Source organism: Halyomorpha halys, unplaced genomic scaffold (genome assembly GCF_000696795.3).
Source record: "Halyomorpha halys isolate HHAL.00 unplaced genomic scaffold, Hhal_1.1 Scaffold272.1, whole genome shotgun sequence".
NCBI classification, from domain to species: Eukaryota; Metazoa; Arthropoda; class Insecta; order Hemiptera; family Pentatomidae; genus Halyomorpha; species Halyomorpha halys.
The window spans coordinates 805,595-817,786 of NW_027108767.1; the positions used below are offsets into that span (position 1 = coordinate 805,595).

At 27.1% G+C, this 12,192-nt stretch overlaps 1 protein-coding gene across 1 annotated transcript in view; it reads left to right on the plus strand.

Annotated features, from left to right (window-relative positions):
• The first annotated feature begins 10,274 nt into the window (after positions 1-10,274).
• Positions 10,275-12,192, plus strand: part of LOC106680639 (odorant receptor 13a) — a 23,147-nt gene continuing 21,229 nt past the window's right edge. Inside the window, exon 1 of the mRNA XM_024360663.2 lies at positions 10,275-10,316. Within this exon, the coding sequence (XP_024216431.2) occupies positions 10,288-10,316 (29 nt within the window). The 5' untranslated portion in view covers positions 10,275-10,287. The remainder of the gene's footprint in view (positions 10,317-12,192) is intronic.

The following is a 12,192-nucleotide window of genomic DNA, read 5'->3' on the forward strand; positions in this document are numbered from 1 at the left end:
TAAATTCTTATGAACTCATGCAATAATAATTACTAGTAATTAATTATATGGATTAATAGGACATTTTTTTTAATTACAGCTTTAAAACAACTGTATTGTTTCTCCTTTGCTCTCCTAATTACATATCATGCTATTCTAAGTCCTTATTAAGGACAATGTCACACAGTGGCCTGAAATACCCAAATCTGGTGCGGTGCGCGCCTTGTACAACTTTCACTAAGTATCCAACTTAGAGCTTAAATTAATCTTCTCTGGTTTGAGAAGAGATGTTTTTATATACTGAAGATTTGACTCCAATTTCGGAGTAGTGGTTTTTAACATTACTTCTCCTAGCTCTATTAATAACAATTTCTTTGCAAAAGCATACCAGATAAAAAAAATATATATATTATTTCCAAGTATGATAATGTGGAAGATTTTTTATTGTTTCTAACCAAATAATAAATTAAAAAAATATTATATTAAAACAAAAGACCCAATAAACAGTAAACATGAATCTGGATTTGTGTATTCCATGCATTAATTGTCTAGCCAAATATATTAGTGCAATATAATATATTAATGTAATGTACTAACAGGGAAATGACATGAAAAATATTAAAAAAGACCCAAAGAAAACATAATTGGCAGATGGTTAGGTGTTCAGATCTCCGGGCGCGAAGGTTCAAATCCGGCCTGGGTGCGTTGACTTTTTTCATTAAGTGGTGGTCCCACAAAATCTTGATCCCCCCCCCATAATAGTTAGAATAGGTTGGTCATCTGTCGATAACTAGGCAAACATCACCTTCGCTGTAGATTGGCTTTAAAAAAATAAATAAATAAAATAGACATGCTTTTGATTTCGAAAGTGATAAATACAGAAAATAATAATTTTCAAAGAAAAATATTAGAATCAATTTATATTTCAGAAAATATAAATTATACTGTAAACTTTAAATCATATTCTAAAAGACCATACCATTATTCTGAAATTATAAGCAAAATCTATAAGTAATTATTAGTAAAATGTTAGTTATACATAAGATGAAATGTTGGGCCACCAATAGCTTATTGGTTAAGACATAGTCTTATTAACATTATGTCAATTAGCAGTGCCGGTTCGAATCCGGCCTGGGGCGTTGACTTCTTACATTGTGTGGCGGTTCCACAAAATGAAAAACTTTGACCCCCAACCATGGTTAGGCAGTATAGGACTCCAATGGGAGTCTTGGCACTAACACGGGGAGTCTCGGCCGAAAAAAAAAAAATATGAAATGTTCAAATTCTTGAAATAAACAGATGTATATATGTATATTTGGTTGTATGTTTGATGGGGGTAGGATGTATGCGTGCAAAAATATTTATATAATAAAATACAATTATTGTGTGTATAAATAATGTTAAATTATAAGCAAAAAAGAAAAAATAATGTTAATTAAATTGTACATAAATTAAGCTCGGTAATAAAGTAATAACACAGAGACCTAACCTATTGAAACTAAGTTTTATTCTTAGTATTATTAATGTGATTAATGGAAAATGAAAAAAAAATTCGAATAATAGTTTTGTATTGAGATTGTGTGGTTTGTAAGTGAATAACCATTTTTAAAAAAGTATCTTGACGATTACCTAAGGGCCGAAACGTTGGAAGTTTCTTAAAATAAAAAGTTGAGAGAAATTTGGATCGTTGAAGTTGGTATTATTATTAATATAGACCATACTCAAACAATATATTAATAAATACATAAAATCAATTATCTGATATTTTTATATTATTCAATGTGGCTAAACTTTCCAAATGAGCTTTTTAGTTGACAATTCGATTAACTCCAATTTCAATTATTTTCGAAAAAGTATTTTTAACAGAAATTCTTGTGGCAAAATTTTTACATTTTTGTCTTTGGAAAACTATACCAGAAAACCATATCAGTTTAATAAAACATACATTCTGTATACACATGGTTGTAGAATCAATATTGAACATACTGAAAATGTTTTTATAGAGCTATATTATGAACTGAAAGCCTTAGATGTAGAGTTAGCAGAATCATAAAACTAACAATCAAATAGCTCTTATTTTTAAGATTTCGAAAACAAAAACAATTACTTAGAAAATCAAAACTTTAAGTGAAACAAAAAAATCGTTTATTATTAACTTCCTCATAGTACAAAGGCCCGATAAGAAAAACAATTACTTTACACCAATTTTATATTATTTTAATGAAAACAACGTATAATTAGTAGTAAAAATTGATGAGTCTGCCAAGTATATTTAGGCAGAATACAAAATGGTGGCTGTTTAAAAACGTAAAAAATAATAAATGTTTCATTCGGAGCTCTATATCTTTATAACTACCAACAACAATAGAACATTCAAGGGAACATCATTTAAAGTAGAGTAAATTTGCTAAAAATGTAAGCCCTAATAGAGATATTTAAGTTCAATAGTTCTCAAGATATAACTTTTAAAAGAGAACGTTTCATACAAAAATGTACAGAAAAATCGGTATTAATATAATTTATTTAGGGAAATTTATATATCAGGAACTATGAGATGTTTATTAGAAATCAAATTAATGCTAGTTTAATGTACTATAAAGTAGTTTATGACGTTTATCTTTGTAGAAGTAGTTGTTTTTCCAAAATGAATTCCAATACACCAAAATAAATTGATTACTATGCAAAATTCATATTCATATGCATATCTCATAAATGCTACAATTCCTACGAAGATAAAAGTTATAACCAACTTTATAGTACATTAAACTTTAAGTTATACATTAAACTATCTTTAATCTGAGTGTTGATATTCATATGTAGGTCTATTTTTTACTGAGATATAGTTTTTCATAAATCAAACATTTTTTCCAAACAGCTGAAAATCAATATTTTTGATCAATATTTTTAGTTTTCGAAAACAAAACTTAAAAATTCAAAATTTTAAGTGAAAAAAAAATCGTTTTTTATTAACTTCCTCATAGTATAAAAGCCCGATAAAATAACAAATCAATTATTTTACACCCATTTTTTATTACATTAATGAAAACAACGTATAATTAGTAGTAAAAATTGATGAGTCTGCCGAGTATATCTAGGCAGAATACAAAATGGTGGTTGCTTAAAAACGTTAAAAAAATTAATTTTTCATTCGGAACTACATTCAACTTCATCAAAGTAATAAAAAAATTGGGATGAAATAACTGATATTTTTTATTACTGATTTTTTTTATCCTTCTCGGCTCTTTTACTATCATATAAGTTAAAAATATATCATCAAGACTAAATAAAATAAATTTGTTTTTATTAATAATTTTAGCACATTCTTGAGACTGGTTAATATTGTTTAAATAAATAAAAGAAATTATCCATTTTAGTGTCAAAACATTTTTATTCTATTTATGTGTCCGACCATTGAGTATTTGGGGTAATTTGTTGGATTGACCTTGGCAGAGTAGCCTGCACGAAGTGGTTTTTTAAATGATTTAATTCTAAAACTGTACTAAGATAGTCCCTAAGAATGGACGAATTGGCCGAAACGTCGGAATTTATATTGATTTAAATTTGATTAAGAATGAATTAAGAGCTAATTCTTTTTATTCACAAAATAGATCCTCCAGCTTTTTGTAGAAAATAATTTATAACAAAAACAAAAAAACTACAGTAATATAATTATATTATTTCAATTTCTTGAGACAGGTGGACGTTAATACAACGTTGGACATTAATTGAAATAACTTATTTATTAAATAAATCAAAATTGTATCCTTTTTAGTCTCAACACTTTTTATTTCAACAGTCCAACGTTTCGGCCATTTCAGCCATCCTCAAGGACATCTTCAATTATAAATTTTTCCTCACATTAAATTTTAAAATTAATTTAATTATAAGTTAAAAACCTATTTTTTTATTTAAAATCATAAATAAATAAAAAGAAGTTTTTTGGTGGATAGTTTTAAAATAAGAAGCATTAGATATTTATGATTTTAAATAAAATGAAAAAAAATAGGTTTTTAACTTATAATTAATGAATGACCTGGGCAGAATAACTTGCAAAAGATATTTTAAAATTTAATGTGAGGAAAAATTTATAATTTAAGATGTCCTTGAGGATGGCTGAAATGGCCGAAACGTTGGACTGTTGAAATAAAAAGTGTTGAGACTAAAAAGGATACAATTTTGATTTATTTAATACAGTAATATATTTTGTTTACTTAAAAATTCAAGCGAAAGAGTATGTACATTGCTTTATATATAAAATTAATAGTTGTAATTAACAACGAGACAGTTAGTTCTTTCTCTTGAATAAAATGTGATCTGATTATTGGAGCAACAAATTCCTGTACTGGACGAGTGAATTATTTTTTTTTCCCAAATTAGTATATTTATACAAGTCCTAATTTCCTATAATGGCGTTAATTTTTGAAGCTTACGCTTAAATTTATTACTATTTAATTTTCACTTTCTAAATAATTCGAAAAATTTACTTAGATAAAATCTAGTACTATAACTAAAATAATATAAAATTTGAATTTAAAACCGTGGATGCATGATAGTATAGATAACTGCCCGTGAGTCTCCGAAGAAAAGGAAGATACCTTTTACTTCTTGGGAACCTTTTATAGGTATATTGGAATAAGAGTAAAATGTGTTGGTTAACGGACCTGCATTACAGAAAAAATAATTAGTTCATTAAAAGACTCTAATTGGAGAGCTCTTAGCAGCTATGTACGACGGGCTACACTAGAAAGAGCTCAGTTGGTTAACATGTGAGGGATCAATACCATACTTTGTTACAAGTTTGATATTATTGTTTTATTATCAAAAAAACCTACCTATATCCTAGATCTCCTCACTCTTCGTTCATCCATCCACTCATTAAACACCAGATCCCATCTGAATGATTTATATATGCCCTCCTATAGAACCTCCTTATTTAGCAAATCCTTCGTCATACGTGCAACCTCCCTCTGGAATTCTCTTTCCATCTCCATTCGCCAGTCCTCATACATTCTCTTCTTTAAACAACACCTATTCCTTCATTTATTGAATAACCAAACCTCCACATCTTTGTAATCAAATAAATAGGCAGGTATTGATTAACATTATAAACAGTAGTAAAGCCAATATACCAATATAATTTCATTCTACTATGTGAAAATTTGTAAACGCTCGTCAGACAAAAATCCCACAACCATGTATTTATTCTGAGGGGCATATGTCCCAGAATAAAGTTATTTTTTCATTTCATTTCATTGTTTTATTTCTCTTAACATAAATATTATATTGTTTTAGATTACTAAAAAGTTTATTTTTTAAGCTTATAACTTATTTTATTTATGTTTTGTTATTTATTTGTTACAGTTAACACGGGATTCGACAGACGAAATTTTTTTCTATGTATTTTTAATCGTTTGGATAGGTCAATTTTTATCATTTTTGATAAATAAACACATTTGAGAAAACTGAGTAAAGTAAAATAATCTATTTTTAAAATTGTAAACAAATATCTTGAAATGCAACACTAACGGAGAATCGCAGTAATTATTTTGATTAGAGCTGGACACTTTTCCGTGTTAGATAGTGTCCGTTGTTTATCTTGTCTGCAAACATATAATCACGTGAGTCAGCTCAAACACTTCTATTAAAATTTTAATAAAAATTAATTGAAACGTGATTCAATTTTTAAATTTGTTTTGCGAGAACCCTTTTTATTGATGTGAAACTTCAATGTACCAGTTTGATTTTAATAAACTTACAATAAATCATTTTATCACATTTTATAAGTGATTATCTACGAATTTAAAATATGAGTCCTTCGTCAAGTACATTGCATAAAGCTAAATCCAACTTCATTTGCCGTACTACATCTTATGTGTCATAAATCATATTTCATAATAAAATTGAAGTTATTTTTATATAAGAAATTTTAAACGGGATTCCTAGTAAAAAAAATATATCTGTCATTCCAATATATTATAAGCGAATAAATCTGGCCTTTAGTTTCAACATTCCCTGCTAGATAGCAGCACCGCCACTTGACTTCATGCAAGGAGTATAAAAAACCCTCGTCAAAAAATGTAGTGAAGATTTAGAAATCTAGAAAACTTTCTCTAACAAACCTAATTACTTCCTCAAGTTTGTGTGGATTATTGGGTTCTCATTAAAGTAAACGTTATTTTATATATAAATAATCTTTTAATTTTCTTGAGACTGGTCATTATTGTTTAAATAAATTAAATTGTATTCACTTAAATCTCAAAACACTCTTTATTTCTTTAATAGTCTAACGTTTTGGCCAATTCGATTATCTTCAAGGACAATCTTAATACAAAATATCAATTTACATCAATAATTTTAAAACTATTTACAGGCTATTCAACCCAGGTCATCAATTTCAGTAAACATTACCATATTTTGTCACTCTTTACATTAGAATTAAGACTTTTAATAACAAACCAATTTAACCTTATTATAGCAATATTTTTCATTAATATAGTAGTATACAATAAAAGCATACTGTTGTGATAATAAGATTAAATTTATTAAAATAGGAAAATTTTGACTGAAATTGACCAGAATAGACTACAAAACGTTTTTAAACGCTATTTGTTTGGTTTTCTCGAGGTAGTAATAATATCAGTAATATTTTCCCCAACAAAAATTAGACTGTAGACATTTACTAACAAATTAAATTAATATGTTAAAACGTTCGAGGAAAGTTCTCGATATAAACTTTTAACATTAATGAAGGTTGTGTATTTGTATGGGATACGATTTGAATAATTAGGGATTCAACGGGAAAGAGTAAGAACAATAAAAGCTTAGTAATTACATACTAAACAGTAATTATGCAAATCGCATGAATAAGGAAAACGAGTACATTATTGAATAATGGAGTAAAGTAAATCATTGAATATTCGATAATGGTAATTAATGTTTAATTTGAGGTTTAATTAAATTACGTATTTGTTCATTATTATTAATATATATTTTTTACATTCACTCACCCTATATATTGGGTTGCGTTTTCGTAGCGTTTATTTACTGGTGATTTCAATAAAAACTTAAAATTCTTGTAAATATTTTTATTCAATTATATATGACCCATCTCTCAGGTAATTTTTTAATTCCGTCCTTCCAGAACTTTTGATTTTTGCACAATGAACTCTATCTAAGAGTTTTGAACCAGAAATAAGAGAAAATCTGTTATTGGCATGGTCTGCTGAATAGGGTGGGTGGGGGATCTCAGCCAAACTCCAATAATTTCTACCGAGTCTGCAAAGACACGTGAGGACGGGCGTTATCTTGATGGAAAACTATGCCATGCGATTATGAGACACAAATTATTTGAGACGCACGAGATATGTTAAGCGTGTCTGCGATATCCCGTTTCGTAGAGGAGTTGTCTGTGACCAATGCTTGAATTTGGTCAAAATTTTCGATTCTGAACCGAGCAAACCACTTACAGACGGTGCTTTCTCCTAAGGCATCATCGCCATACACACTGCAAATTGTATTAACCGTCTGTGCAGTGGATTTTAGTTTTCGGAAATAAAAAATTATTAAATGACAAAAATGAACTTTCTCTCTTAATTTAAAAATTGACATAAGGAGATAAGAGGACAAATGTTTTAGGTAGAAAACACCTTGTCAGATATACGAATAATGACGTATTATATATCTTTAGAAAGCCAAATGTTTTAGAAAAAAAAAAATTTAACCTAAATAACTCTCATATTTTAATTAATTTAGTCTAATTCAAATGCTGTTTTATTAGGTTTCTAGTGTTGTTGGTAGTTTTAATGTTATGGAGCTCTGAATGAAAAAATTATATATTTTTACGTTTTAAAACAGCTGCCATTTTTCATTTCACCCTTACCATCCTTGGCAGACCTATTAATTTTGACTAGTAATTATACGTAATATTCATTAAATTAATAAATAAATGAGATGAAATAATTTACTTTTTTCTTCGCTTAGGCTGTTGTACTAAAATATTTATCATTTCATTTTACATATTTTCTTGAATATTTCACTTATTTTATTTATTTTATTTTTTTGCTTACATAATTTTATTATTGTTAATTTTAAGATTTTTTTAATTTTTGTAATAAAACAGACAGGCAATTGCTAGATTTTAAAATGTAGATAGATTAATTGAATAGAATTACAAGTTTGATATAAATTAATATATTTAGTTATTGACACTTTGGATTAATGATTTAATTAATTGCTTGTTAGATCAATTTAGTTAATTGCGGTAGATAACATTATATAATAAAATAACTTCGACACCACTCAACCAATCTACAAGAAATTTGGCAGTGGTTAAGGACTGTGAAAACTGCACCAAAGGGCACAAACCAGATTTATTTAAACAAATTAAAACCGAAGATATATCATAAAACGTTTGAAAAGTTTTTTTTTTTTTTATTTGAAGCCAATATTTCGTCTTTATAATGGCATTAAATATAAATGATGGCAATAAAGATAAAAAGAGCAAACATTCAGATTTCTAACTATTGCATTAACAGAGGAAGTGGATAAAATGTAGAAGGGTTTAGAACGATTATATGAAAAATGGTCACTAACAAAAAAATAAAATCCTCCAAATAAATTAAAATCGAAAATTTCTAATTTTAAATTTCTTTTTAAAATAGTATTTAAAGGTTTCATACGACGCTATAAGCGAATTTGATATACTTTTTCATAAACCAATTTTTTTCATATTTTACTGAAATCCTCATAATCTTTTTTTTAATTTTTAGTGAATAAAAATCATTTGATAGAATCATTCATATTTTTTTCTTATTCTTCAGAGAGAAACAAATCGATTGGCATATAACAACCATGAAGAAAATTTATACTTTCTGAGCTACGCATCGAAAATGCTTAATTTTATTTTTAATTTTAAATATAATTTTATAAATATAATATAATTGATCATATGATAGTAATAGCGTGGATTAATTGAAAATTAAAAATTTTAAAAATTAATGAATTTAAAAAAAAATAGGCTGAGTTTGACTTATAATTAAAGACCTGGGTAGAATAGCCTATAAACAATTTTAAATTTTGATGTGAGGTGAGAATTTATATTTGAAGATTGTCCTTGAGGATGGCCGAAATGGCCGAAACGTTGGACTATTGATGTAATAAAAAGTGTTGAGACTATACAAGGATACAATTTGATTTATTTTATAAATTATTTATAATCTTAACACTTTTTTGAGACTGTTTAATATTGTATAAATAAATTAAATGTTATCCATTTTAGCTTCAAAACATTATTAAAAAAATAGTTACAACATTAAACATTTATTGTTTAAAGAAATAAAATTTTATCCATCTTAGTCACAAAATATTTTTTATTCCTTTATAACAACGGAAATTTTAATTAAAGGAAATTAACAAACAATTTTTTTTTTTTTTTACCATTATGCATTGGATTTTTTATTATTAATTTTACTTTTCTATTTTATTAAGAAGCATTATTCTTATCTATTTATTTTATCTTTTTTTTTCTTTTAATTATAACATTTTATATAGTTAGGGGTGTCTTTTCTACGAGACTATACTCCCTTCCTCATAATCAACTGTTAAAAAAAAAAATATAATGTAACGGTTCTGTCAACCATGTAAGGCCCACTAGGCCGATCAGGTATAAAATAAATAAATAAAATGTTTAAATAAATAAAATTTTAACAATTTTAGTCATAAAACATTATTTATTCCTTTATAAGTCCAACGTTTTGGCCATCCTCAAAGACAATATATCACAAACAGCTTTTTTTACACATATGATCTTTAACAATTCCAAACAAATAACAATATTATTAATAAATTATCATACCTTAATACAATTTTAGAAACAAATCATTTAAAAATAGATATAAATGATCTGGGCAGAATAGCTTGCATAAAGTTGTTTTATAAATGATTTCGTTCTAAAATTGTATTAAGTTATGATCATTTATTAATAATATTTATTTACCGGAGATTTTAAACCGCTGAATTATCTTTCTCTTTCCTCATATACTATTCTTCATTTGATCGCATGCTGCCTAAATCGGAATCTCATTAAATATATTGACCATTGATCATATACAATTTATTATGTATACAATATCTATGAATATTCAATTTGGTTTGAATCTGGATTTCTACAAGATCGATTTCGGAAGAAAATTAATATTCGATGAAGTGAGCTGGAATTTTCGAGTGATCATTAATTATTAGTCATAGAAAGGTTTTATAATTACCGCTTTCTGGCCCAGTTAGGGTCATATGGTCAATTGGTTACCCATCATGTCGCTTCAGTTCGTAACCGCTCAAAGGTATATACTGAATTTCAATTCTTATTAATTATATTGTTATTTTGTTTGAGTTATTGAATTTTTATATAAATGTTATTGAAATATTTTGATCTCAATTAATTATAAATTAAAAATAGAAAATTCTGTATAACGGACAATCAGGAGGAATTTTTTCATACGGAGGTTTCCGTTATTATAAAAATAATAGAAAAATGTAATAATAGAATTATTTCAATATCGTCATTTGAGTTGCGATATCGCGTTAGTCTAAAAACAACTAATCATTTTTATTCTGTTAAAAACAAAAAGTCAGCATTATTTAGTGACATTTCATCTTTTCATCTTTTGTTTGATACATTTAAAACTTTTTTACCTTCAAAAATCATTTATAGAATCCGCTAGTAGGTACATTCATATTTTCAAACTGTGTCCGTTATAGAGAAGTGAAAAGTAATGATAGAAAATATTATTTATTTCCTCGTCCGCAATTGAGGGGTCCACATGCATTATATCTTTATCTTGTTAGCGAGAACCTTAATGAAGTTTTACAATAAATCTTGGCATTTTTTCGTTAACAAAAAGCATTAAATTTATTTCACAATTTTAATCTCTCACTACACACTGTTGACCTAAAAATAAAATTGTAGTTACCAAATTTTATTTCTATATAACTTCATATAGTTATTCTCAGTCTGAATGCTATCTCTAATTATTTTCAAGTTATGTTTCCAACGAAAATGTTCACACTTGTTTATATTTCAGCCAACCTCTTATTAGTCGGTATTAGTGTTATCTTTTTAATCGTGAAAATCCAGTTTTTTTACCTCCTTTATTATAAATAAAAATATTAATATATACCTACGTAAATACAAATGTAACTGGTGCCCTTCCTTTGCAATATGGCAAAATGGTGAAAATCCAGGCACTTTAAATAAACTAATTTCTTTTTTTAATTATTTATTTAATGTAATTTACAACTGTAAAAAAATAATACAATAGGTAAATATGTAGTATGTTTCATATACACTTGAAAATATTGGGAAGGAACCACCCGTTGGTGGTACTTCAAACATTAATTTAAATTAGAAGGTCTCGTGGCCATCTTCTTTTCAGACGCATCGGAGGATTATCAGGGATTGTTAAGGATGAAAGAATAAGAATTAATGGGTTAGGATGGTTAAGGAGTTTGGAATGAAAAGACGCATATCTGTTTTGGATCAAATCTGCAACGAATGGGATGTTAAGGTCTTTGTGAATGAGTTTATTTGTAACGTAATAAGGAGCATCAAGGATTTTACGTATGATTTTGGATTGTAATGATTTGATGCGGGAGGAATTTGATGGTTTGGTGGAGTCCCAGAGCTCAATTCCATATGTCCAAATTGGTCTGATTATTGTAGTGTATACTAATATTTTGTAGTGAATGGGAAGTTTAGAGCGTTTGTCAAGTAAGTGTTGTAGCAATCGGAATCTACGAGCAGTTTCTTGTCGTTTCAGTCTTGTGTGTGGATTCCAAGTAAGTCTCTTGTCAAGATGGGGTCCTAAGTATCGAATCTCAAACTAATTTTAAATTTTTAATACAATGAGAATATGACAGATATGAGGCCTTCCTCACCATACCCAGGTTTAACCTATTAAAACTTTTATTGTTGATAAAGTGATAGATTGGAATAGACAGTATAAACAATAGAATACTAGATATAATAATAGAAATAGAATTACAATAAGTGAAGTAGGATAATAATAGCTTATTGACTAAAACAAATTATGACACATGCAAAGTAGTTTACAACGTTTTAATAATAATTTCAGTTGTGATATTATAAATAACTTATAATTCAGAATATTTTTTTTTAATAATTTATAATTATCAGAATCAGTTTATCATAAAAAGTGT